Here is a 24,304-nt window from a genome sequence, read left to right on the forward strand (position 1 = left end):
TATTCTGGCGGCCTTTTGTAACCAAGTCATAGTGATCATGCCGGAGTGATGAACCATTACGCTGTAGCGGTCGAAATGGCCCGGAAAATAAAAACGTAAATAGTTCTAGCCACCGCACTGGCATTCTTTATGACTCATGCGCCAGCAAATCTCGTTTGCACCAAGGCTCGTCACTATGGGCCTAGGTATTATGACAGTCGTCGTCGTATTCGTTATAGACGCTCTGCTCTTAGTCGAGTGGAGAGATGAATAGCGTAAATAAATTTCAAAATTAGCAGGTGGCCCACATCGGAGCATTTTTTTTTCTATCAGTCGATGGAACATTGGAGGTCTACAGCTCCGCTTATTCATCGCTCAGTAATCGCCCTCGCTCATGATCGTTTTATTTAGTTATAACAATTCGATTTTGGTTGGTTGGTCTAGGCTAGGTTAGGTTAGGTTAGATTATGTTAGGTTAGGTATCTGCTCCTATCCGCTGCCAGAAACATGTTTTTCGCAGTGGCTCCACCTGTCAGAGTGTTCACCCGTGGCAAGCTCTACTACCGCTCAGCGTACATCGACGGCAGCGCAGGACACCTCTTCGTCGGAGCCATGTACGTGGAACACTTTGCGCCGCGGAAACTGTGTAGCTTTGAGATCTCAGATTCTTGCAGGATATGTGCTCAGCGTTACAGCCGGAGGTCGGTATTTGCCGTTTTCTGCATCGAAGCACGCGTGGTTGGAGTGCTCCTCAGGCGAGCAACAAAAACTACTCCAGGGTGTGCTCGTGCCACGATGTCCAATATTTTGCATCTTGACCTCCACCATGTACAGCGGCGTGTCTCTGATGCGTTGTTAAAGAAGCACTTTCTTCCGTCACTGCTTGCCGCCACTTTATTTAAAGAAAGAAAACTACAAGGTTTCACTACTTGAGGACTCAGAAACCACTGGCGTTCTCTAGCAAACTGCAACGCCCGCAGTTTCAGATAACTTCGCAGGCAGTTTAGAAAACTTTTGCTTACAACACAAAAAGCCGTAGTGAGTATTGCTTGTGCTTTCTTTTTTTGTTAATGTTATTGACTTCGACCACAGCTTAATGCTCGAAGAGGTGAACCTTAACTATTACCAAACATCTCGCTTTGGAGTTCAAGGCGGCAGTTTACATTTCTGTGCCTTACGTGGCATCTGGAGAATGACTCTGATTCTCTGCAGTAAAATAAGTTCTTGAATTTCCATTTAGTCTAATTTTTTTCTCAGCAGGCACCTAATTACAGAACTTGCAGTGCGCACAGCAGGTAACGTGTCGTCCACAGATGCCATGGGAAAGAGAACGCAGTCGACGACGCAGAAATTGTTTGTTGGGTGATGAGGTTAGAAAATTTTCTCTTATCAGGTGGCTTCGGGCTGTGTAAGAACCGATGTTAATTGGAGAGTCTTTTTCCTGCGCTAGATTTACCATGGCTGATAATGAGGACAAGAAGGACATAGATAATAGGGGCCATCAAAAGTTTACCGCGAGTGCCATCTCTTGACCGTTGGAGGGATTGCTTATGTCAGCTCTTGTTTACCCATTGCGCATGTAGCCTCCTGTCATACAAAGTCATCCATCAATAGAAAACAATGAAACAATTGCCATCACGAAAAAGCTCCAGCTTGTTTAAAGAACGTCATTCGATCTGCGCTCTGACAGCGGCGCTGGTGAACTGTTTCCTGCCGGATGTCAATAAGCAGTGTACAAAGCGCGATGTGCTTTGCATTATTGCGGCCATATCCTTTCTAACACTTTGCCTGTTACAGCACATGAGAATGAGGGATAGCGAGAGCTACCCCCCCCCCCCCCCCCCTCAAAAAAAAAAATCGATGTACACGTCTTGCATTGCTTTAGCAGAACAACTTACGCATCGCCGCTTTTGCTTGAAGGGAGAAGCTGTTCCAGCTCCAGCTTGACGACATTAGCGGCCAGAATGTTAAGGTGAGTGAAAATGCGGCTCTGAGCGAACACTTGTCTTTAGCTAGAAAGCCGCGGTTTTGATAAAACAGGCGTAAAGCGCGCCTGCAGTATTGGTAGCAAAGGCCAACGAAAAAGGTTTAGGTACAGTACTCACGGATTGAAATAGGACATTCGGAGCGCTAACCTTGCAGTGCCACGCGGCATGTGGTAAACCACAGGCCGGCTCATTGGCTACTGGAAGGAACAATTCTGCTTTGTAGATGTTCTCCCTCTCGCGCCATACCACAATGCACCACCTTGGTTTCATGAGCGTCTACGGGCGGCACTCCATGAAGCGACGGCCACGCGCTCCGAATGTCCTATTTCAATCCGTGAGTACTGTACGTCTTCTTAGTTAGGTGCCTGTTTTCTGTTTTTGTCGCTAGTTTTAATACCGACTCGAGTAGAAAATGACGGAAATTCAGTGCGCATGCTACGAGCAGGTCTTACCATTCGCTGCGCAGAACGCCCTGGACCTTCGCCCGATTTTCAAATACTTTGCGAGGCTTAGTCCAGAGTAGCACATGATTACGTGCTTTGACATGTGCTCTTTTGGTCACTTCGACACAATATTTTTTTTTTCCTATGCAAATCCTGCCTTTTTTCAGGAGCTCGACCTGCCCGCTCCAAACACCAGCGTCAGCCGCTGCGGAATATACACGGGACAGCATAAGGTATACGCGAGCTCAGCCCTGCGGGAGGCTTGGCTTTTAAATATCTCTGCGGCAGATGCTCTTGCTCAGAGATAGAGAGATGGGCCCTGAGACCAGCGCCGGATGTATAGATTACAGTGGTCGTACTTCATGAAAAGAAAGAGAAAGAAGAAATATTGACCATCTATTTTCTCTTTCTCTGAGAAACTGCTTTTTATTGTGATGGCATTCAAGCCTGCCTGGCTTTTTTCAACTAAATCTTTCCCTTAGTTTATATATTTGCAATACTGCTGTTTTCCGCGGCGCCATATTGAACGCTGGAATTACACGCGCACGCAGATGTGCGCCTCTGTAGCCATTGCGCATCTATTCTTTCAGTACAACAGCTAATACGCAGCAACGTGAAATAAATTTCTTTTGAGTTATGATGGCGCAGCACTGTGTAGTCCACCACGCGGCCACCTTTCTTAACGCAAACCTCAATGCGCCAGTTATTGGCACTGATCTTTGTTAATCCCGTACACGACCATCTTCACTGATCTTCTTATTGTATCCACAGACAGCTCAATGAATTGTCCTAATCTGGACATTTATTATGGACATTTATGGCGATTACCGAGTTCTTTTTCCTAATCCATCTGTCGATCACTGCACAGCTGGGCAGAGACGTGGACTGCCGCAACCACATCCGCGAGGTGCACCCCATCCGGGACGGCAGCACGCTGTACGTCTGTGGCACCAATGCTAGGGCGCCCACGGACTGGCAAGTGCGGGTGCGTGTCCCAGTTGGATGTATGTCGAGACAAACTACCGTTTGTCCCCAGTATATAGGAGGGACGCCGTAGTGGAAGACTGCGAATAATTTCGGCCACCTGGGGTTCTTTAACGTGCACTGACATCGCCTCACCAGCCTGCAATCTGCCCGCCGCGGTGGCTCACAAAATGCCTTAGGCGTTCTGCTGCTGGTCCCAAGGTTCTGGGTTCGATCCCGCCTGTGGCGCGGAGGCGAAATGCAAAAACTCTTCATGTGTTGTGCGAAGTCAGCGCATATTAAAGAGCCCAGGTCGTCTAAGTCATTCCGGAGCCCTTCACTGCGTCGTCTCTCATAGCCCATGGTGGGCTATGATCGGCTTTTGATAGTGACTAGTTTGGTCACTATCAAAAGAAGTTTTTGCGTGTCTTGGTGAAGCCTCCACCTGCCAGCCTCCACCTGCTACGGTTGCAGATGGTAAAGTGGAGAGAGAATCCCCTTTCCTTTTCGTGCACTAGAACTATAGCTAAGTCACTAGCGAAAAAGTCGCTGTATGCCCTAGTGAAGAAAGAATACCAGTTTCGCGGCAGATGCAGCTAAGTGAAAAGGTAAAAACCGCGTCGCGGCAACTTCCGCTAACATTACCTGTAAGCCCGTCATAAGGAACCTCTGCGAAGGATCCACCATTGGTAGCGCACCTATAGGCGTCGCATTTAGTGTAACGAAGTAAATCGGAGGTTAATTTTTTTAGTCTGCAACCTTTCGCAGTTCGAAAGAAAAAAAATAACCCGCAGAGCTAACAAAGCGCATCTTGATAGAAATGGATTGCACCTGAATCTCAAACCGTGCGCGGTCAGATGAACCTATGGCCAGGCACTCTGTTCAACTGGCGTCTGCAGCTGTTCGCGGCCTTTATATTTCAAATGGACCGTGCGGGGTATGGACGGCTCTCAACGCGCTCGCGTTCGGCTGTTTCTCTGATTGGCCGGCTTTTCCCGCAGTCTACGGACCTGACCGTCGTTCCAGTGGCCAACCAGGTGCCCATCGGGGGAAACAACGCCACGGGCCAGGCAGAAAGCCGATGCCCCTTATACTTGTACCAGAGCGGCCTGTCCCTATGGCTCGGTGAGCGAAAGCAGTCAGTGCATGCGCGCAGAGGGTCTCGCTGTGGTGAGCGTATGCGTGCACTGCCCTTATCTATCCAATCAGTTTGGTTTGGTTTATGGGGGTTTAACGTCCCAAAGCGATTTGGGCTATGAGAGACGTCGTAGTGAAGGGCTCCGGAAATTTCGACCACCTGAGGTTCTTTAACGTGCACTGACATCGCACAGCACACGGGCCTCTAGAATTTCGCCTCCATCGAAATTCGACCGCCGCGGCCGGTATCGAATCAGTGTTCAACGTTGTGAAAGCAACATCTGTAGTAAGGGGGTCGAATTGATGACTCTGGTAGCGCTAATGGTCGGTCAGTATGAACAGTTGCACTGGGCTTTATCGCGGGTATCTGAACTCATCTTCACAGAAGCGCCGAACAACTGCGAACCGTCCATTGTGGCGGACGTTGAAAATTTGGACCCACATGAGCTGGAGGCTGCCCTGGCCTCCGCAACACTGCCCGGGTTTTGGCTGGGCGACGTGCCTTTACTATATGATATACTGCAAATGACTCTGCTTCCTGGAGGCGCAGGCACACCCGGCTCCAAGCACAGGCCCTGAACCCCGCGGACACACTTTTCCTGCCCCACTTTTATTAACTCCACCCGCTGACACACCCTACGCGCGCACACCTCATAAACGTGCGCAGGCTTCGACATTCTGCTTTTGCATCGCTGCTAAACTTAGGCGGGCACGGAAGTATCTTCACTGTCGAGCCTCTCGTGTTAGGCGCTGGTGAGTTTTCAGGCCGATCGACATAGAGCGATTATCGCGTAGCCACACGTAAAATGCTTGTCGCAGCATCCGCAGCCGTCGCACTTTTTTTCTTGCGTTGCATTGGCTGGACACGTCACTTTAGTGTGGTAAGCTGGGTTGGCGATTTCCTCCGCGGTGTTATTCACGCGTACATGGCGTCTTTGAGGGCTCATGTTGACTGCGCCATTGTTACACAGTTGTTACATATCGTAACACACGCTTATCGGCCGATTTCAGCGTCTTCAGCCTTTCATATATTTTGACGAAGGTGCCGATCTGGCACTCGCGTAAGGCACGCCGCAGCTTTAAAGGATTGTACTGGTTCAGTTGAAAGAATTCGCTTGTTCTTTCGCTGAGTGAGTACTACTTGCCGGTGTGCCTGCAGACGACGCCCCCTTGAACGGAACTTCTTGCGTGGTGTCCCTGAGTGTGCTGTCGACGTCGCAATACGGCTTCTTCCGGTCGGGCGTCTACACAGCGGGCTCTAGCAGGCCCAGCCACGGTCGCCTTGCTTCGGCTGACGCCCGCGCTGTACAGAGTGAGCTTGGCGGATGCTCTCCCCTTGCATGCTGCAACACGATGCCTACGCTTTTTAACGACGAAGATCTTGATGCGCGGAGGTCCAACAAATGAAAGTGGACTCGCATCAGCTCAGGGGCGTAGCGAGAAGTTGGCTAACGGGGGAAACGGTGTACTTTGCCACTACATTGCCAACGCCAATATCCCTCCCCCCCCTTTCTGACTGACTGGCTGGCTGGCTGGCTGGCTGGCTTTCCTTCATCCATGCATCCCATCGTCATACTTTCTTGCTCTTTTCCTCCCTCTCCTCTGTTTCCCTCTCTCTCTCTGTCTTCTCAAAAATCACATCAAATTAAATCAAATAAAGTTTATTTTCAAAATCGTGTGTAATGTTGAAGGCCTCACTGGCAAGCTGTCAGCACAGCTTGGCTTGGCAAAGGAATCATTTTCGCCAGCGACGACGTTACAGAAAAACTATACTGCCACTGTGTACAATGCGCTGGAAACAGAATATCAATCACATGTTTAGAAATTTACACTGAGGTTCAGGTGAAAAATACTAAACAATGTAATACATGCGCTTCGCATTCGAATCAACACGATTAACGTGGCAGTAGCAAAATATAAGTAATTAAATATTAGGAAAAGTGGTTAGCAACAAAGATGTCACGCAATATCGTATGTATTAGTCCAACAGAAACAGTAAAATATTTATTCAGCTTGTTCAGCAGAACATCTTCTCTTCTTCCAATCCTCCTTTCTTTCTCGCTTTCATTTTCTTGTTTCTTCTCTTTCTCCACCTTTCTTTTTTTTCTTTCTTGCTTCGTTCCTTCATTCCCTCTTGCGCTCTTTTTCCTTCCTGTACTTCCCCCGTTGTTTATGTTGTCCTCCGCTGAAAGGCGAAAATAATAGTGATTGTAGTGACCCCGTGTGCGCGGTTTTCCGCTTTCGGTGTCGAGTCGGTGGTTGTCAGCAAGCTCGTTCGCACTTACGAGGTCGCTGTAAACACACCCAGAGCCTATCACGGTGGCCGCCTTTTCGACATCCGAACACGCCTTCTTCGTGTTCCGTGAGGAGGGCCTGGAGCGCAGGGCGTGCGGCTTCAAGAACGTCTCCACGGTGGCTCGCCTCTGCAAGGTACGGTGGCAACTCCAGCATGAATGGTTTACTTTCCATTGAACTCGTGTCGTGTTGGAAAAATGTCAGGCGCTTCAAGCGCACTGTACGTGGTTATTTCAATCAATCAATCAATCAATCAATCAATCAATCAATCAATCAATCAATCAATCAATCAATCGATCGATCAATCAATCAATTTATTTATTTATTTATTTATTTATTTTTCGCATAAGAAAATACAGCGAAAAAAAGGTGACCGAAGAAAAAGCCGCTTTGTTACGGCTTGACTAAGCTCCAGTCACCCATCACCCATCAGCAGTGACGAAAGATGCTCTTACACGAAAGAATACAAGCGAAAAGAAGAGAAAAAAAAGAGAAACATACAACATAAGAAAATACTGAAACTAACAAAAATTGTTAAACAAAAACAAAAATTTTAGTTTGGGGGTTTAACGTCCCAAAGCGACTCAGGCTATGAGGGACACCATAGTAAAGGGCTCTGGAAATTTCGGCCACCTGAGGTTCTTTTAACGTGCACTGACATCGCACAGTACACGGGTGCCTCTAGAATTTCGCCCCCATCGAAATTCGACTGCCGCGGCCGGAATCGAACCCGCGTCTTTCGAGTCAGCAGGAAGGAAAAGATTTTTGCTGGCAGCGGATACTGAAGCACCTTAGCTGCAGCCTGCGGTAATAAAGGGGCAGCGAGTAGACAGGAAGATGAAATGAAAGAGGCGATCGATAGGGAGAAAGGACAGGGTTAGGGGCATGGTAAAAAAAAAAGAGTTTTAACGCCGTTAAACCGAGTGTGAGGTGCGAAAGCACTTGGTTTCGAATTAGCTTGTCTATTGCCTAAACAATGACTTGTCCTTCTACTCTTGCCTCGACATTGCCTTGCATTGTCCTCCAAGACAATTTCTTTTAAGCTTTCGTACCACATGACCTCCTTGCCACTCTGTGTCAAAGTTATTTAATCTCAAGGGTCAAAGGTCGAGGTTTCAGAGACCCATCGGCTTTTGCAGGATTGCTAGCGAAGTATAGCTTTCGCACTAAAAAAGAAAAAAATTCAAGGGCACTGATGGTGTAGCGCTCACCTACGTCGCACCGCAGAGGCGCCTTCACAGCTTGCGCCTTGGTGCCGGCTGTGAAGAAGATAATAAAGGCGAGCGGCGCGTGCTGTGTGCGCGAGTATACGGTATACGGACAGTTCAGTTTAGAATGCCTGCTACGCTGGTTCTCTATTCCTGGCGCTGCGCTGTGACTCCGTGATTCCCGACAATTTAACGGTGTTTCGAGGATTAGCCATAATTTTTTGCCACTTTGCTCAATACCTGGGGATTGTTTTTAACGTTTACATATATGTCGACGTAGTCTGTGCAGGTGGACTTTAAAGCAAGGCCGATATTATGTACGTAAATGAGGTCAATAATTAGACGAATAAATAATTAAAATTGACTAGCCAAATTTACTCATTTTGATTTAGGGGCACGTCTATATTGCCAAATTGAAGGTCGTCAACATCGAAAGTCAGCACAGTGTTTAAATTTGCCCAATCGGCAATGTGTGAATCGCTTAGGAATATCAAACGTAGTAGTAAGTGGTTTTAATAAAAATAATAATAAAAAGGAAGGAAAAGATTTATGCTAGCCCCGGCATCTGCCATCCATACTGAAGCACCTGAGCTGGGGCAGCGGAAATAAAGGACAGCAGGCAGAATGGAGAAATGAAATGAAAGAGGTGAGGGGACAGGAATAGAGGACAGGGGGAGAAGTAATATGTACAAACTATTTACACAATAAGAAATGTGTCCAGGTTGTGCGCGTGATTAGTTCATGATGGATCAATAAAAACACGCGCACAGCATTATGTTGACTACAACTGGAGTGGGGCGTCCAGTTGTTAATCGTCCAAGGCAGCACTCGCGGAGCGTTCTGTCACTGCACGTAACTACGTGACGGAAAACAGACGGGACGTCAAGCCCGTGTGTTCGAAGAGTGCACAGAGGCTCACGGGTGCGTCTTGAGGGAGTCTGGTAGTATGCCCAGCGCCCTATAGGCCGCAAGCATATCGCGACGAGCATCGGCGTACGCGGCACAGTGAAGGAGCAGGTGCTCTAGTGTTTCCACTGCACCACATCGGTCACACACATCACTCGTCGCGATTCCGTGACTCTCCCGTCGTTGCTACACGCAGCCAGGAATATCAAACGTCCAAAATACGCATTTGAAAGCTTGTTGAGCTGTTTTCCAGCGATGTTCATTTATAAAATGCGTCTCTTGCAGTTTTAATACAGCAAGTACAGACGCCGTTTGTGCATTTAATGCGGTAGAAACATTTAACGTGATTTCTGCTAGAATACTACGCGCAGCAACACGATTTTATAATTGTGAAATGCGGAAAAGCCAGCTCAACGAGCTTCGATTCACATTGCCGATTAAGGAAAGCTACAAAAGTGGGTTCACCTGTTGGCGGCCTTCAATACTGCAATATAATCTTGCCCTTAAAATAAAAAAAATGAAAAAGTTGATTAGGTAAGTTTAGTTAGTTAATCGTCTAATTATTGAATTCTGTCACGTATACAATGTCCACCTTGTAAGATCAACTTGGACAGACGGCACAGACGTATCCCTCAGAGTTCGTAAAACAAAAATTTGTAAACATTAAAAAAAGGCACTCTGTATATTCTCTGTCGTCTTGTTCTTCGCTACCCCACCTGGTGTCTTTGATGCAAACGCAGCTAACGCAGGAGTGGCGGGAATTTTGTTTTTTTGTCTGGTTTCGGCCATAGTGCGTAGAACCCTCACTGTCACCTTGTGCGTGAACACCGCAGAAGCTGCAACAAAGACGTACCTGTGCATCCACAAAAGAAAATTTTCCTTTCCAGTGCTCATTGCTTCGTTTTTTTTTTACTAATGAACAGAACGAAATTGGCGTCAGTCGACAAAATGCCGATGCTTGGACGACGTTGATGAAGGCTCGTCTGCAGTGCGTCGATCTCGCAGATGCCAAGTTCAGCTTCGATGAAATATGTGAGTAGTCAAGGCTTGAGCAAGATGTAGACCATGCAGCCCGCAGCAGTGTTTCCGGTGTCTGTTCCTTTCTTGTGCGCGTTCTGTTCTTCTTCACTGGATATGAGTTGTGTCCATTTAGAAGGCACTTATTTGGTGCGTACAAAAGTATTAATGTTGTGAAAAGGTCAACATGCAATGATGATCCAGGAATGGCAGTAACTCCCTGCCCATCACGTAAATTCTAGCTTGAATTAAATAAAGAGACAGCTTCGATACCACAATAATGTTCATTAGCTCTGCTTTCCCCTTCAAAAACATAGTGCAAGAGTGCGAAGCAGTTTTACAAGAAAATTGTTATCGAGAAGATCAGAGGTAACGAGTATTTATAAGCTTCCCAGTCACGTTTTAGCAACACTGTGGACATTGTTGTTGATGAAAGACGTCATAAATAAAGTCTTTCTGTCTCTACAAAGCTTGCCCATGCACATATTACGGAAAAGGCAAATTAGTTTTAACACAATAGCGTTAAAGGTTTTGGTTCAGCGGAGTGTACCCGGCATCGGCGGCGTGGCTGGTGGGCAGGGTGCCCAGCGGATTGTGCAAAACCTGCTCCCGTGGCAGGTGGAAATAAGATTAATTCAGATAAAGGCAATGCAGTTATCAGCTGCCAACCGTGGCCCTGCTCATAAGCCTTGCTGGAGCTCGGGAAGGATAGCATGGGTTCCAGAATCCCCGCTGGTGGCAGTGTCTGAAACGGCAACCTGCCGGGGCAGTGGCACATCGTTAACAGCTACACCACTGCGCCAGTAGTGGTATGAGGATGCAACACAATTCATGTATGCAAAGTAGGGAATGACTAGTTCAGTGTATATGAGCATGCAGGCAGAGCTAGGCGAAAGAGTAGGAGCTGGATGTATGAAGGGGTGGGCTTTAAATACAAAGGATGTGAAGCAGAAGGCTTATAATGAGGGCTGAGATGGGGTGAGTAATTTCTTTCTCCATCATCATGTGATAGAGAAAGAAAGAACAGTGTCCTTATCTACGAAGTGATACCTAAAAAGTACCCCAGGCTGCTGAAGGGACACATTAACGCTCTTTTATTTTGTTGACAGCGCTTAAAAAACATGGACAGAATACATAGAAGACGACGTCACAGGCGCTGACTGCAACTTTATTCATGAACACCGAAACACTGGATATATACCCAAAACACAGGCGCCGACTAGCGGCGAAAATTTTATGCACTCGTGGCAACAGAAATGATATGACAAGTAGTGGTAAAATGACAAGTGCTAAAAACCAAAGAATTGAACAGGGCAGGATAAAACCAGAACAAGATGAGTCAAAAACATATCTCTTACCAAGTCATTTAAAAAAGAAAAATACTCCGACACGTGAAATAGTGGTGCGGTTTGACTAAAGGAATTTGCAAGGAGGGGCCCGAATTTAACGTTATCGCGTCATACCCTAAAGGCCGACAACATTCTTGTTGCCAACAGTGTTGAGGTATGTGTTACGATATGACTTCCCTTTTCATGAAAACCGAGGGCTGTCTACTACTACTATCGCTATATCGACTTAGTGCGCCACAGTTTACGCAGGGATAGGGAGGAAACGCGGGATGTCAACAAGATCGGCGGACGCGCCTGGGCTTAGGCCGCCACCCACGACCATAAAACATGTATGTACTTACTGGCACAGCGCGGTAATGCGCGGCGTTTGCAGTATTAAGTTAGGCCTTGATAGTAATCCGCACATGTAGAGAGGAACGTCCAGCAATGTGGCCAACAGCCACTGAGGCCGAATAAGTAGAAAACGGCCTAGCATTAATTGAAAGAGGGGCCTTTATTTATTCACGGAATAGATTAAAGAGAAACGCGTCACCTGCCGGGACCGAGCCCCCAGCCTTCGCATTATGTACCGTGCGCGGCTTCACGTAGTGAACGAATGCGGTGGCTGTTCCGCGCGTGCTTGGTGAATGTGTCATTGTGTTAGCTTGTGTTACCTTGGACTGAGCCGACGGCCGTGGAGCGTACTGTGACGTCACAGGTGTTACGTCTCACGCTGGTGCTACCACATCCCCGTACGTCACATTTAGCTACGGTTATTTATTTATTTTTATTCATTTCTTCATACTGTCAGCTTTTGCCAAGACAGCAGTTGCGATCTTTAAACAATAGAAAACATAATACAAAGCTGCAATGTACAATCAGACATGCGACAGTTCAGCACATGATTTAGTTCTGAGGTCCTTATTCGCCTAATTGGCACAGGAAGCAACTTTGAGCGGGGCACTAACTTGTTACAAGCACTGATGCGACCTGTCGAGACGGCCTAATGCACCACGCGGCAGCTTTGTTTACTGTACGATGGATCACTCTTTATGCTTCTCTTCTCTTTGCTCCAATCTCAGACGCTTCCTCGTGGGTACCAGACTTGGAGAACGGTGTACTCTTCGGAGCCTTCGTCACCGTCACGTAAGCCATGCAAGGCACCGTGCCGCTTTCACCGGTGCTGGCTTCACAGCTTGATTCAGTTCTCGAAACGAAGTCGGCATGCGCATCTGAAAGAGATAAAGGCTTACCGTAAGCGCTAATTGAGCTAGGGCTTTCATATTGCAAAATAAAAGCTGACGCGGAGTCTGTAGCAGCTCAATCTGTCGTCACATGCCCGCCTGTTTCGTGCTTGGTGACGATTCTCCGGCTCCGTAAAGCGGTCATAGGAGTGCCACGCACTCGGCCTCATCTTGTGGCCGCGTGCTATTACTGAGTTGACTTCATAGTTTTCTATGCACGATGCTGAAGATTCCAGCATTTTGTGCGAAGACTGATATTTTTTGCTTTTGCAGCGAATCAGGTGACAGAGGAAGGTACAGCGAATGTATTGACGTTCTTTGCTGTATCACGTGATCTGAAGGCATCGTTTTTTCTGCGTTGCGTAAAAAGAAAAAGCGCGAAATAAATAATTTCGACATTTACCTGAATGTAGAAGATAGCATTCAGCACCATATATGCGCTACAAAGAGTGCCCGTTTCCGTCCCAAATAGTTTTTTCCTATCTGCGAATTTCCACCGATACGCTGAGGAGCATATTAGTGATACCTATTAGTGCTTATAGAAACAGCAGCAAAATTTTTCTTTTAATAAAAATCATTTTCTTCCTCTTCTCCTCACGTGCCTCGGGTAACGGTATTAACACGTACTGTGCCCAGGAAATACGACTATCCTGTTGCGTCTGCATTCTGGTCCTGTTCCCCTTTTCATCATAGGTTCGTACGACGGCCCCACTATCGTTAGGATCCTGACACGCAGTGTGCCGAACGATGAGGCAAGAATGAACAAAAAAAAATGTACACCTAAGCTTACCTGTTTAGCGCATTAATCAACGAAAGCTGTTATAGTTTTCGTTTAGCCATTAGCCCTGTACTTGCCCGTCGAATCTATCTATATCGTCAGCCGTAGGAGAAAGCCTATAGTCGTCCTAATGAGAATCTACGAAATCTGCACCACTAGTCACCTCCCACCCTTTCTCTCTTCCCTCAAGCACTTACCCTCTTTCTTAAAAGTTAAAAGGGAAATTTCGCTTTCTACACAGGAAATGAATGAAATGAAATCAAGTTAAATTATATTAAGTATGTTAATTAAATTAATTTTAGGTAATTATGATCTTAGGGCTGACGCTATAGATTCCACGGTAGAATTTAGGGCTAAATGGCTAAACCGAGGCTGTAATAGCTTTCGCAGTAAAAGAAAAAAGAACACCCGCCGAGGGGGCTCAGTGGTTAGGGCGCTCGGCTACTGAATCGGAGTACCCGGGCTCGATTCCGGCCACGGCGGCCGCGTTTCGATGGAGGCGAAATGCAAAAGGCGTCCGTGTGCTGTGCGATGTCAGTACACGTTAAATATACCCAGTGGGTCGAAATTATTAAGGAGACTTACGCGGCACCTCTTTCTCTCTTTCTTCCCTCCTTTATCCCTTCCTTTACGGCGCGGTTCCGGTGTCCACGGACATATGTGAGAATGTTCAAATAATAAATCCTACTCGCCTAGATGCCTTCAGGAATGACGTGCTAAATTCTGATTTCGAATATCTTCTTGCGATTAATTGCGCTGACAAGGCATATAACATGTTCGTTGATCACATCGCTGAAATATATAAACAGCATTTTCCGCTTAAGCAACTGAAACTTGGTAGGAAAATACGCAAGCCTTGGATCACGCCAGAGCTCATTAAAAAGATCAATGAGAAGAATACTATGTACCATCAGTTTATAAAAACTAAAAATACCCAAAAACTATTCATGTGAATCACAGTTATTTGAGTTTACCATGGACCTTCACTTAAACCTTGATTCTTTGTTCCAAACCGATGTCATCTATCTTGATTTTTCCAAAGCATTCGACCGTGTCCCACATCAACGTCTTATGTTCAAACTTTCAGGTCTTCACCTTCACCCACTTGTTTTAGACTGGATTCACAATTTTCTCACAGCTCGCTCTCAGTTCACCGTAATAGGCGGACTTCCTTCAAATTCTACTTCCGTCTCCTCCGGAGTACCACAGGGGTCTGTGTTGGGTCCGCTTCTCTTCTTAATATTTATTAACAACCTCCCACACAACATCTCATCCACCATCCGTCTTTTCGCAGATGACTGCCTTATCTACCGCCGTATAAATACTAAAGACGATCAAGCTGCCCTCCAAAACGATCTGAAGCTCATCGAAAATTGGTGCTCTTTGTGGATGATGGAACTGAACATTAGGAAGTGCAGTTTTATGCAAATTTCTCGGAAACGCTCCAATTTAACTTATCCTTACTCTTTATTTTCTGAGGACCTATTGCAAGTTGAATCTTATCGTTACCTTGGCATCACAATCAATAGCAAATTAACTTGGGTTGATCATATTACAAAAATCACGGCCGACGCTTCACGTACACTTGGTTTTATTAGAAGATCACTTCCCTCTTCCCCCGCTAACATACGTAAACTGGCATATGAAACTTTTGTCCGCAGTAGGCTGGAGTATGCATCCGCGATCTGGAGTCCTCATCAGTCCTACCTAATTAACATGCTCGAAGCCGTCCAGAACCGTGCAGCACGCTTCATATCGTCAACATACGACTTTCATTCCAGCGTAAGTTCCATTAAATCATCACTTGACCTCACTTCCTTAGCTCTCAGACGAAAAGTTGCGCGCCTTTGCTTGTTCCATAAGTTATACTTCAATTTCCCCTATCTCCATGGTTCCCTCATATCTCCTCCCTTTCGTACATCGCGCCGCCTTTTTAATTCAAATAGCGTCCAACGACTTCATGGCTCCACCAATGCTTTCAACAAGTCCTTCTTTCCGACCGCAATTGAAGAATGGAACCTTCTGCCCGACTCACTAACAAATGTGCACGATGCGACAAGGTTTAAGGCGATGTTGTTAGATCACCTGGGTTGACATGTATTTTTTTTTTTGCCCTAACCTCTCGCCGACGTGTGTGGTGCTTGTGGCCTAAAAGCATTTTTTACATGCACCGTTCTAACTATTCGCGTTCCTTGCTTCTCTTTATGTTCCTATATTGCACTGTTATATTTTTGTGACCTTTGTTTTTCCACATCAACCTTGTATACGCTCCCCCCTTATGTAATACCCCGACAGGGGCCTTTAAGGGACAATAAATGATGATGATGATGATGATGATGATGATGAGTTTAAGATATACCGAAATCAGCTAAATAAAGAAATAAAGTTAAGCAGACAAAACTATTTTCATGCGGAACTTGACGCCTGCTCTCGTAAGCCTGATCTTTTGTGGAAAAAGTTGAACACTGTTTTAAATCGCAGTAACTCGTCCCCAAAAACAGATAAACTTAAAATCGGTGAAGTCGAGATATCCGGTTGCGCCCTGGCAAACTTATTTAATAACTATTTTGTGCAGTGTGGTGATTATTTTCCAGTGTCTGAATTTTCAAGATTCATGCCCCCTAGTAACCAATCTACTTTCTTTCTTGAGGCCGTTAGCGAAGAACAAGTTCGGTCTGTTTTTATGTCTCTTCAAAACAGCTCTAGTTGTGACGTTGAAGGTATGCAAATTCGACCGCTTAAACATATTATGGATCTTATCGCGCCGACTCTTACCCATATATTTAATCTTTGTTTTTCAAGTGCCGTTTTCCCACAAAGAATGCAGGTGGCTAAGGTTGCGGTATTGTTCAAGAAAGGTGATCGAAATGACATCAAGAATTATCGCCCTATCTCAGTGTTGCCAATATTTTCAAAGGGTTTAGAAAAGATTATTCATGAGCGCCTTTCAATTTTTTTTTCAGAAATATGACCTTTTAACCCCTGCTCAATTTGGATTTAGAAAGCATAGGTCCACGGAACTAGCCTTGATAGAACAAAAAGTGTTTATTTTATCACAGTTTTCAAGTAAGATGGTTGTACTGGGCCTGTACATTGATTTCACGAAAGCATTTGACTGCATTGTTCATTCCATTTTACTCAAAAAACTTGAATTGTATGGAGTGCGTGGCCATTGCTGGAATCTTATAAAATCTTACCTTGGCTATCGGCGGCAGTATGTTCAAATAGGTGAGCGCTGTTCCGACCAAAAACCGATTGCAAGAGGAGTGCCTCAAGGCAGCATTCTTGGACCTTTTCTTTTTAATATCTACATAAATGATCTGGTAAATACATGCGCTGAAGCCAAATATATATTGTACGCCGACGATGCCAGCATATTTTTTTCCGCTACAGACTGTGAGCAAATCAGCTATATAGCAAACTCCGCCCTTGTAAAACTTCTGGAATGGTCTGTAGCAAATCAGTTAGAAGTTAACACCAACAAAACTAAGGCTGTGCTATTTAGACCGAAATCAAAGCAGGTAAATATGAACGTAGATCTTATCTATGGCACCAGAAAAATAGAAATAGTAAGTAGTATTAAAATTCTTGGGGTCACGTTTTCGCAAAGTATGCTGTGGGATATTCATGTAGATTCTGTTTGCACTAAATTGTCAAGTGTCGTTGGTATTTTATCCAGATGTAGGTCTATATTACCTTTCAGCGTAAAAAAGCTGATATATAATTCTCTTTTTTACTCTCACCTCTCTTACTGCTTTTTGGTATGGGGTTCTACCACAGTAACAAACTTAACAAAGGTGTACGTCCTACAAAAAAAGATAATTAGGCTTATTTTTGATGTCCCCTACAATTCTCATACACATGCTCCGTTCATTGAAGCAGATATAATGCCTGTCTGGAAATTGTTTAGCTATAGACTAATTGTTGCCTTTAAGTACGAATTAAAAGAAAATCGAAATTTCTTTCGCAACCTAGCCAAGCTAGAAATAAAGCCTACATCCTACACTATACGTCAGTCTGAATACTGGAAGGTGGTCACTCCCCGTGCTAACTATTCTATGGGTACACTATCGTACATTTTGCCTAAACTTCTTAATGATCTGAATAAATGTGGAATTGATTTAGGTCGCACTACAGTTCGTGAACTGCGCCACGTGATATGTCATGTTTTTGAATAATTCTAATATTGATTTCCTTGTGATACATTAAATCGAATCAATTTTGCGTTTCTGCATGTTTGTATTCCTGTATGTTTCATGTATGCTCCTGTACTGCCTTGTAGAGGGGACCGTGGGCTCTAGTCAAGCTGTTCAGCAGCTTTTACCCACGGCCCCTCCATCGTTTTGATGAAAATAAAGCTATTATTATTATTATTATAATTCCCGCGCCACTTCCTTTCCTAAAAAAACGAAAACAAAACAATTTTCAGTTTTCCAATCGGCGAAGAAGATTATCCTGGACTAGATAATAGAGTACGGTGTTAGCGGTGAGAAATTACTGGCGTTCTTTGATGGGGAATAAAGAATAAACCGTAACATAGACTTGCAGTACCCGCATGTAGCAGTACATGGAGCCTTTCATCCCGCTCTGCGATGTATGCCGTTCGGCAACCACGTGTGAATTCAATACATCAAATGCTGCTGATAATGCCGGTCAGCGGGGCTTGTCATATCAGCGTGCGGCAAGTGCACCGTCTCTTAGTTCACATTTCCTTCTTTGTGTGGTAACCACCTAAATGGCTCAGTGGCTTTGGCGTTCGGCTGGTGACCCTCAGGTCGCGAGGTCGAATCCCCGCTTTCCCGCATGCATTTGAATGGTCGCAAAATGCAGGAACGTTCTCAAGCAGGAGCGTACCAACTAGCCCAACTACTTACCTTAAAGCAGGAACGTTCGTTTGCTGTACGATGTCAGTGTACGTTAAATAACCCCAGTTGGTCTAAATCGTTGGCTCTCCACTACGGCGTCCCTTGTATCACTCGTGGAACTTCAGCACTTTACGTCTCACATATTGTGCCTTTGCGGTACCGCAGGGAGTGTAATCTACCACCATGAAGAACAACGCATCGAGAAAAACACAGCGACACCATATACATGCCCGTAGGCAAGCGCAGACTTACAACTGTGTCCTTCGGTGCGCTGTTCTTCGTAATGACCAACCAATTCTCCAAAACTTGAGCATTACTGAGTGGAATTAACACGAGGGGCAGCGCTCCGTGTTGCCTGCAGGTGTTTCGGTCTGGTTTGTTGAAACGGCGGTTCTTGGCTACCCACGCGCAGGCGTTCCTGGCGTAGCGGCGGGCACCATGACTCGGCAGTGTGCGCCTTCCTGCTGGAGGACATTGAGCGGGAGTTCAACGGCACCGGCTCTTTCTACGAGCTGACGCAGGCGGGCAACTATACGCTGAGCCAGCCACTGCCGCCGAGCCAAGTGCCCTCCCCGCGTCCGGGCGTCGCCTGCCCGTCGGGACCCCGCACGCTGTCCGCTACCGACACTAGGTTCTGGGAGCAGCACCCGCTCATCACCCGGGCACCAGCGATGCGCCACGGGAGAATATTCTTTGCGCTGTCGGGCGTCGCCTTCCGCAGCCTGGTTGCCTTCGTGCTGCACCAGACGTGGGGCTCATGGGTCATATGCTACGTGGCCACCGGTTCGTACCTAGTTCCGCCTGGTTCTAGGGAGACCTTAAGCCAATGTCGTAATAGCATTCCATTTGTACGACGTAACTTGGCCCACCAGAGAGACAACGGCGGAAGTTCAGGTTTAGACGCCATCAGTCGCCTGTCGCTTTCGCCTTTTGTAGCGATAGCTACATTACGGTAGCATTTCGAGCCTTCAGCTTGGGGGCGCCGTGGCGGTCCACCCCGTGGCTGCGCCGCCACGCTGCCACGTGGTTGGTCACGTGGTGCGGAGCAGCTGCCGGCGCCGTGGCTGATCACGTGGTTCGTCACCTGGTCGGTCTCGTGACCAGCCGCGTGGCGCGGAGCAGCTGCTGCTGCCGGCGGCGCGGCGGCGAAACCGAGCTGTCACAGCTGTGCGCATGCGCCGTGTCAAGTGGGACGAAAATGAAGAAGGAACGCCCAGCGAAACGGAGCGGTGAAAGACTTACGTTGCAATTCAACTGAGCAAGTTCTACACGGCCAGCTGTAGCTACCTCGTCACTCCAGGTTTAACCAGAGATAAAACACCGCCAATTTTTTTATCTGCGTAGGAAGCAATTCTCCGCGAGCACTGGGTGTTGTGTCAGTAGTACGCTTAATCCTTAGATGGTCATAAATGAGAGTTAGCAGTGGTTGCACGCCTAAAGCACTTAGGAAAATGATAACAGCGGCTTTTCTCATCTGCAAGATTGAGTCCGGCGGAACTGTTCAAAGGTCGGGCTGCTTCTACGTTCTCTCCCTCTGGTCTAACTTGTTCTTTTCATACGCGCGACCAACAAAGATATACGTTCCAGATAGGGCTCAGCTGTCGAACGCGCGTAATGTATGTACAAATAATTTTCAGTCACATAGGTTTTCTGCAAAACATCCTGTGTATGCCTCACCCTCAAACTGCACCCAGAGAATCTTGAGGCTGCGGCTGCGTTTCTGGTGTACGCTTCTTTCTTAACCAGTGTGCGGGACGAAGAAGCTGGCAGGTGGAGAAATGTGGCGAAATTGACGCTCTTATAGCATAGTGGTAGTCTTTGGCCCATTTAAACTCGCTCTCGTCGAATACACCTCTTGTCTGGCACTAGTCATTGCTGTGTATGTCTCGTATAGAGGTTACAACGAAACGAAGCACCATCCATTTTTCACGCCGTGTGGCTGCTTAGAAAGCATCGAACTCTTTCCAGAGCAAGGCACTGTACTGAAGCTGGCCGAAGAAATACTCGCCAGTGGCCAGACCCCAGCTCCTGCACTACTGGTGGACACTTTCAACGCCACAACAGAGCCCATACACAAGATGCTGGCCTCCTTGGAGGTACGCGAACCGCACGCCAGATCTAGTATTATTTGCCTTTTCTTTAACGCTCGTTCCTTGAATGCAGCAAAAGCAACAACAAAAAAAAGATAACTTAGTAATATCTGCGTTCGCAGCACCGGAGCCTGTACGTGTTCACAGACACGGACGTTCGACAGTACCGCCTGGACGCCTGCGAAGGACGTCACGCAGATTGTCCGTCCTGCCTTCAGGACCCCTTCTGCGGATGGGACGGCAGCCGCTGTCTCCCTCACGCCGTCGGGTGCGCAGGCCGGCGACCTGATATCACTTGATCCGTGCGTCTGCTAGGCGGGTGGTTTACTGATGAGCTATAATTGAAGCGATAGCACGGGGAGGCTCACAGGGCTAGGATTGGTTCAGATAGATCTCCGTGCTGTCTACATTCCGCAGTGTCCAACTTGTGCTCTGGGGCTCTGCTTGGGCTGCTGCGATTCTTAGCAATGCCCACCGTGCCCAGCATAGATGACCTTCGCACAATACCACCACCGCCGCCACCACCACCACCATCATTATCATCATCATCACCATCCCACCACCACGACCACCACCACTATCATCATCATCATCATCATCATCATCATCATCATCGGCCTAGCTGAGCCCACTGCAGGACAAAGCCTTCTCTCATATATCCCTCCAATTAACCCTGTCTTGTGTCAGCTGCGGCCACCTTATCCCCGCAAACTTCCTAATCTCTCCCGCCTACCTGATTCTGGCGCCCCCTGCTACTCTTAACTTATGTTTTATTCCATTACCCCCAGGGCACATCGACTGTCTTGCCTTCGCATACATGCCCTACCCGTGCCCATTTGTTTTCGACTAGGATATCATTATTGTGTGTTTGTTCGCTTACCCAATCTACTCTTCCTGTCTCTTAACGTTACAGCTATAATTTCACTTTCCTGCTGTTCAGCCGTTTTCTGCAAGACAAATTCCAGAGCGCTAAATTTTTTTGAATGGCGTTTTCAGTTGCCGAGACAAGAGCAGACAAATTCTTGTGCATTCAGGGTGACGTTTTATTTCTAAGGACATGTTCATTCTGGCGCAAACATATCTATTCTAGCACTTGTTTTTACGCTAGCCCGCGCCTAGCTGAGCTCGTCGACAGTTTAATTTTCTGTTCTGGAAGTGTTGGGTTTCGAACCCGACCGCGGCGGCTGCGTTTTTATGGAGGAAAAACGCTAAGGCGCCCGTGTGCTGTGCGATGTCAGTGCACGTTAAAGATCCCCAGCTGGTCGAAATTATTCCGGAGCCCTCCACTACGGCACCTCATTCTTCCTTTCTTCTTTCACTCCCTCCTTTATCCCTTGCCTTACGGCGCGGTTCAGGTGTCCAACGATATATGAGACAGATACTGCGCCATTTCCTTTCCCCAAAAACCAATTATTATTATTATTAAGAGTTGTGCATTTACAGTTGTGTGCTTTTCTTCCTTTCCAGGTCCGGTGCGACTACTGCGCGAGTGTGCTGAAGAGGGATACGAGTTTCCTTTTCCGCATCTTTTCATGAAGCTACGCTTTATAAGGTGTATTTAGTCGTCGTACAAGATTGTCATTTTACCGTAAGCAAGTCAGAATCGCATATCATTTGCCTAACTACCGGCAATAAACTTTCAATCCGGAAGTGTCAAAACTCTGAAAAAAATTATCTCGCTAATACGAGCGGACGCTGCCGGAAAGAGCGCGGTGCGACGTCCGTCGAAGGACATCTAGGAGCTTTTCCAACAACCGGGAACTCACTCACACCCCTACGGTGACGCCTTGACGCGCACTTTATTCTCGACTGACAGTGCGGCTTTCCTCTGTCAACAGTTCAGTTTATTCCTGCGATTCAAAGAAAAAACAGGGACGTTTTTCGTGCTCTCGGAGGCGCTCGTTGAGAAGAAGCAGCAGCACTGGGGTTCTTGAGTTAGTCACTCCTTCGTGCTTAAACTCTAAATGTGCAAGACGTGCTTAGTGCGAGCGAGGACCAGTCATTGTAGAAATCAAATATTGGCGTCTTGAGGTCACCTGAAGGGCACTGCCACATGAGCGCATAGGCACCGTGAAGGTTTGGCACCGTGAATCAAAATGCATCTCTGAAGCCTGGACGTTCGCCTGTACAGTGTATGCAAACATTTTGCAGTCTATCGATCCAACAATTTTTACTCGAGTTGTCTTGTGCTTCACCTTGGGGTCCTTGCACTTTCAGAAATATGCAGCACCGTCTTGGGACTTATATTTAGTCAAATTCATATGCGCGCGAGATTGCGTATTTAAATCAAAATTAACCCGCCGCGGTGGCTCAGTGGTTAGGGTGCTCGACTACTAATCCGGAGTTCCCGGGTTCGAACCCGACCGCGGCGGCTGCGTTTTTATGGAGGAAAAACGCTAAGGCGCCCGTGTGCTGTGCGATGTCAGTGCACGTTAAAGATCCCCGGGTGGTCGAAATTATTCCGGAGCCCTCCACTACGGCACCTAATTCTTCCTTTCTTCTTTCACTCCCTCTCTTATCCCTTCCCTTACGGCGCGGTCCAGGTGTCCAACGATATATGAGACAGATACTGCGCCATTTCCTTTCCCCAAAAAAACAATTATAATTATTATTATTATTATTATTATTATTATTATTATTAAATCAAAATTACGAGTAATCTCATGGTAAACTGCGGGAAACAGATGTAGACAAAACAAAAGTGGAAGGTTGCTAAGAGTGCCCCTATTGTTAGACATTTTTCGAACAACTGACTACATGGTCGGAGAGCACTTAGGCTGCATAAGTGATGAGTTTATAAAAATTTCGTAAAACATAAATATGCGTTTTAATGTACGCGCAGTCTAACTAGGGTTCGAAAATATTGCCGCAGGGCGGCAGCATTCATCCGTGGCGGGGACAAGCAGCCAAAAGGACTGAAGCACTCATCATCATCAGCCTGACTGCACCCACTGCAGGGAATATGCCTCTCCCATGTCTCTCCAATTGACCCTGTCCTTTGCCAGCGGCAGCCACCGTACCCCCGCTAAATCTCATCCACCCACCTAACTTTCTGAAGGAGTATCTGGCAGTATAAACTCGTTACGAGGAGAACTTGTACCCCTTAATGACAGAAGCTCGTTGGCGGCGTTAGCGACGCGTGGCACTCGGCAGTCGTTGGAATCGAACTGTCCGCAGCAGCCGGTTGCACTACGTTAACACATAACTAAGAACTTTCCAGCTGAACCTCAGGGCGAACAGTTCTGCGTCGATTTTCTGTGTGCCTGCACTCGCAGGCATCGAAGACAGTAGGCCCACAGCAATGCGCGAGCACCAGCGTACAAGATGGAAACCGCGCAAAACGCGTACGCCACCTTTGCGGCTACACAAACCCGCCTGCTCGCTGGACCTCATATCAAATAAAGAAATCGTAAAGCAGCGACGCCGCAAGGCCCTGTAGCATTTCCGCGGGGAATGCGAGGAACGCTCATGCCTCAGCTCTTACAAGAATGGTATATAGACAGTATATAGACTTCTTATAGACCCTGTTGCCTTCATATAGACATTTCTTTTTTGTCTATTCATGGTCTATAGATTGTATACAAAAGTCTACTAAACGTGAATGGCCATAAATCTATAGATTGTCTATAGACAGCTTATAGCGTTTGCATTGCCTGCAGGCTGTTCTCTGGGATTCGTCTATAGACAGTCTATAAACTTTCTATAGACAGAAGTCTATGAACAGTCTATAGACAGTCTAAATAAGGGAGGAGCGACCGTGGGGCACGCAGACTCTGCTCCGGCGCCTCGCAACAGGCCCTCAACGTTTTGCCTCAACGACACCGACGAACGAATCAGCGCCGTCGATGCCGAAGCCCAGCGACTGCTGCACTCATCGCCGGAAATTGCTAGGACTATTTCGAGCTACCAACTGGGAAGCTCACGGGACTCGCTATAAAGGTTCTACGGGCCTCGCATGGCGACTGGCTTCTTTCAGCAACACAAGACAGCGAGGCTGTTGCTCTACTCTGAGCAAAGATAACGAAATTCATTTTGGAAGGCCCGAGCAGCATGCTTTATGGCA

At 46.9% G+C, this 24,304-nt stretch overlaps 1 protein-coding gene and 1 long non-coding RNA gene across 2 annotated transcripts; both read left to right on the forward strand.

Annotated features, from left to right (window-relative positions):
* The first annotated feature begins 504 nt into the window (after window positions 1–504).
* On the forward strand, window positions 505–2,641 carry LOC144123608 (uncharacterized). Its single transcript, XR_013313120.1, has 3 exons — window positions 505–593; window positions 1,900–1,951; window positions 2,578–2,641. It is a non-coding gene; the product is annotated as an uncharacterized LOC144123608 (long non-coding RNA).
* Window positions 2,642–11,848: 9,207 nt separating this feature from the next.
* LOC144124361 (semaphorin-2A-like) lies at window positions 11,849–24,178 on the forward strand. Its single transcript, XM_077656991.1, has 6 exons — window positions 11,849–11,855; window positions 12,347–12,410; window positions 18,564–18,934; window positions 20,120–20,247; window positions 21,709–21,713; window positions 24,037–24,178. The coding sequence occupies exons 1-6, from the start codon at window positions 11,849–11,851 to the stop codon at window positions 24,176–24,178; spliced, it is 717 nt and encodes a 238-aa protein (XP_077513117.1).
* The last annotated feature ends 126 nt before the right edge of the window (window positions 24,179–24,304 follow it).

Source organism: Amblyomma americanum, chromosome 3, assembly GCF_052857255.1.
Source record: "Amblyomma americanum isolate KBUSLIRL-KWMA chromosome 3, ASM5285725v1, whole genome shotgun sequence".
Classification (NCBI taxonomy): domain Eukaryota; kingdom Metazoa; phylum Arthropoda; class Arachnida; order Ixodida; family Ixodidae; genus Amblyomma; species Amblyomma americanum.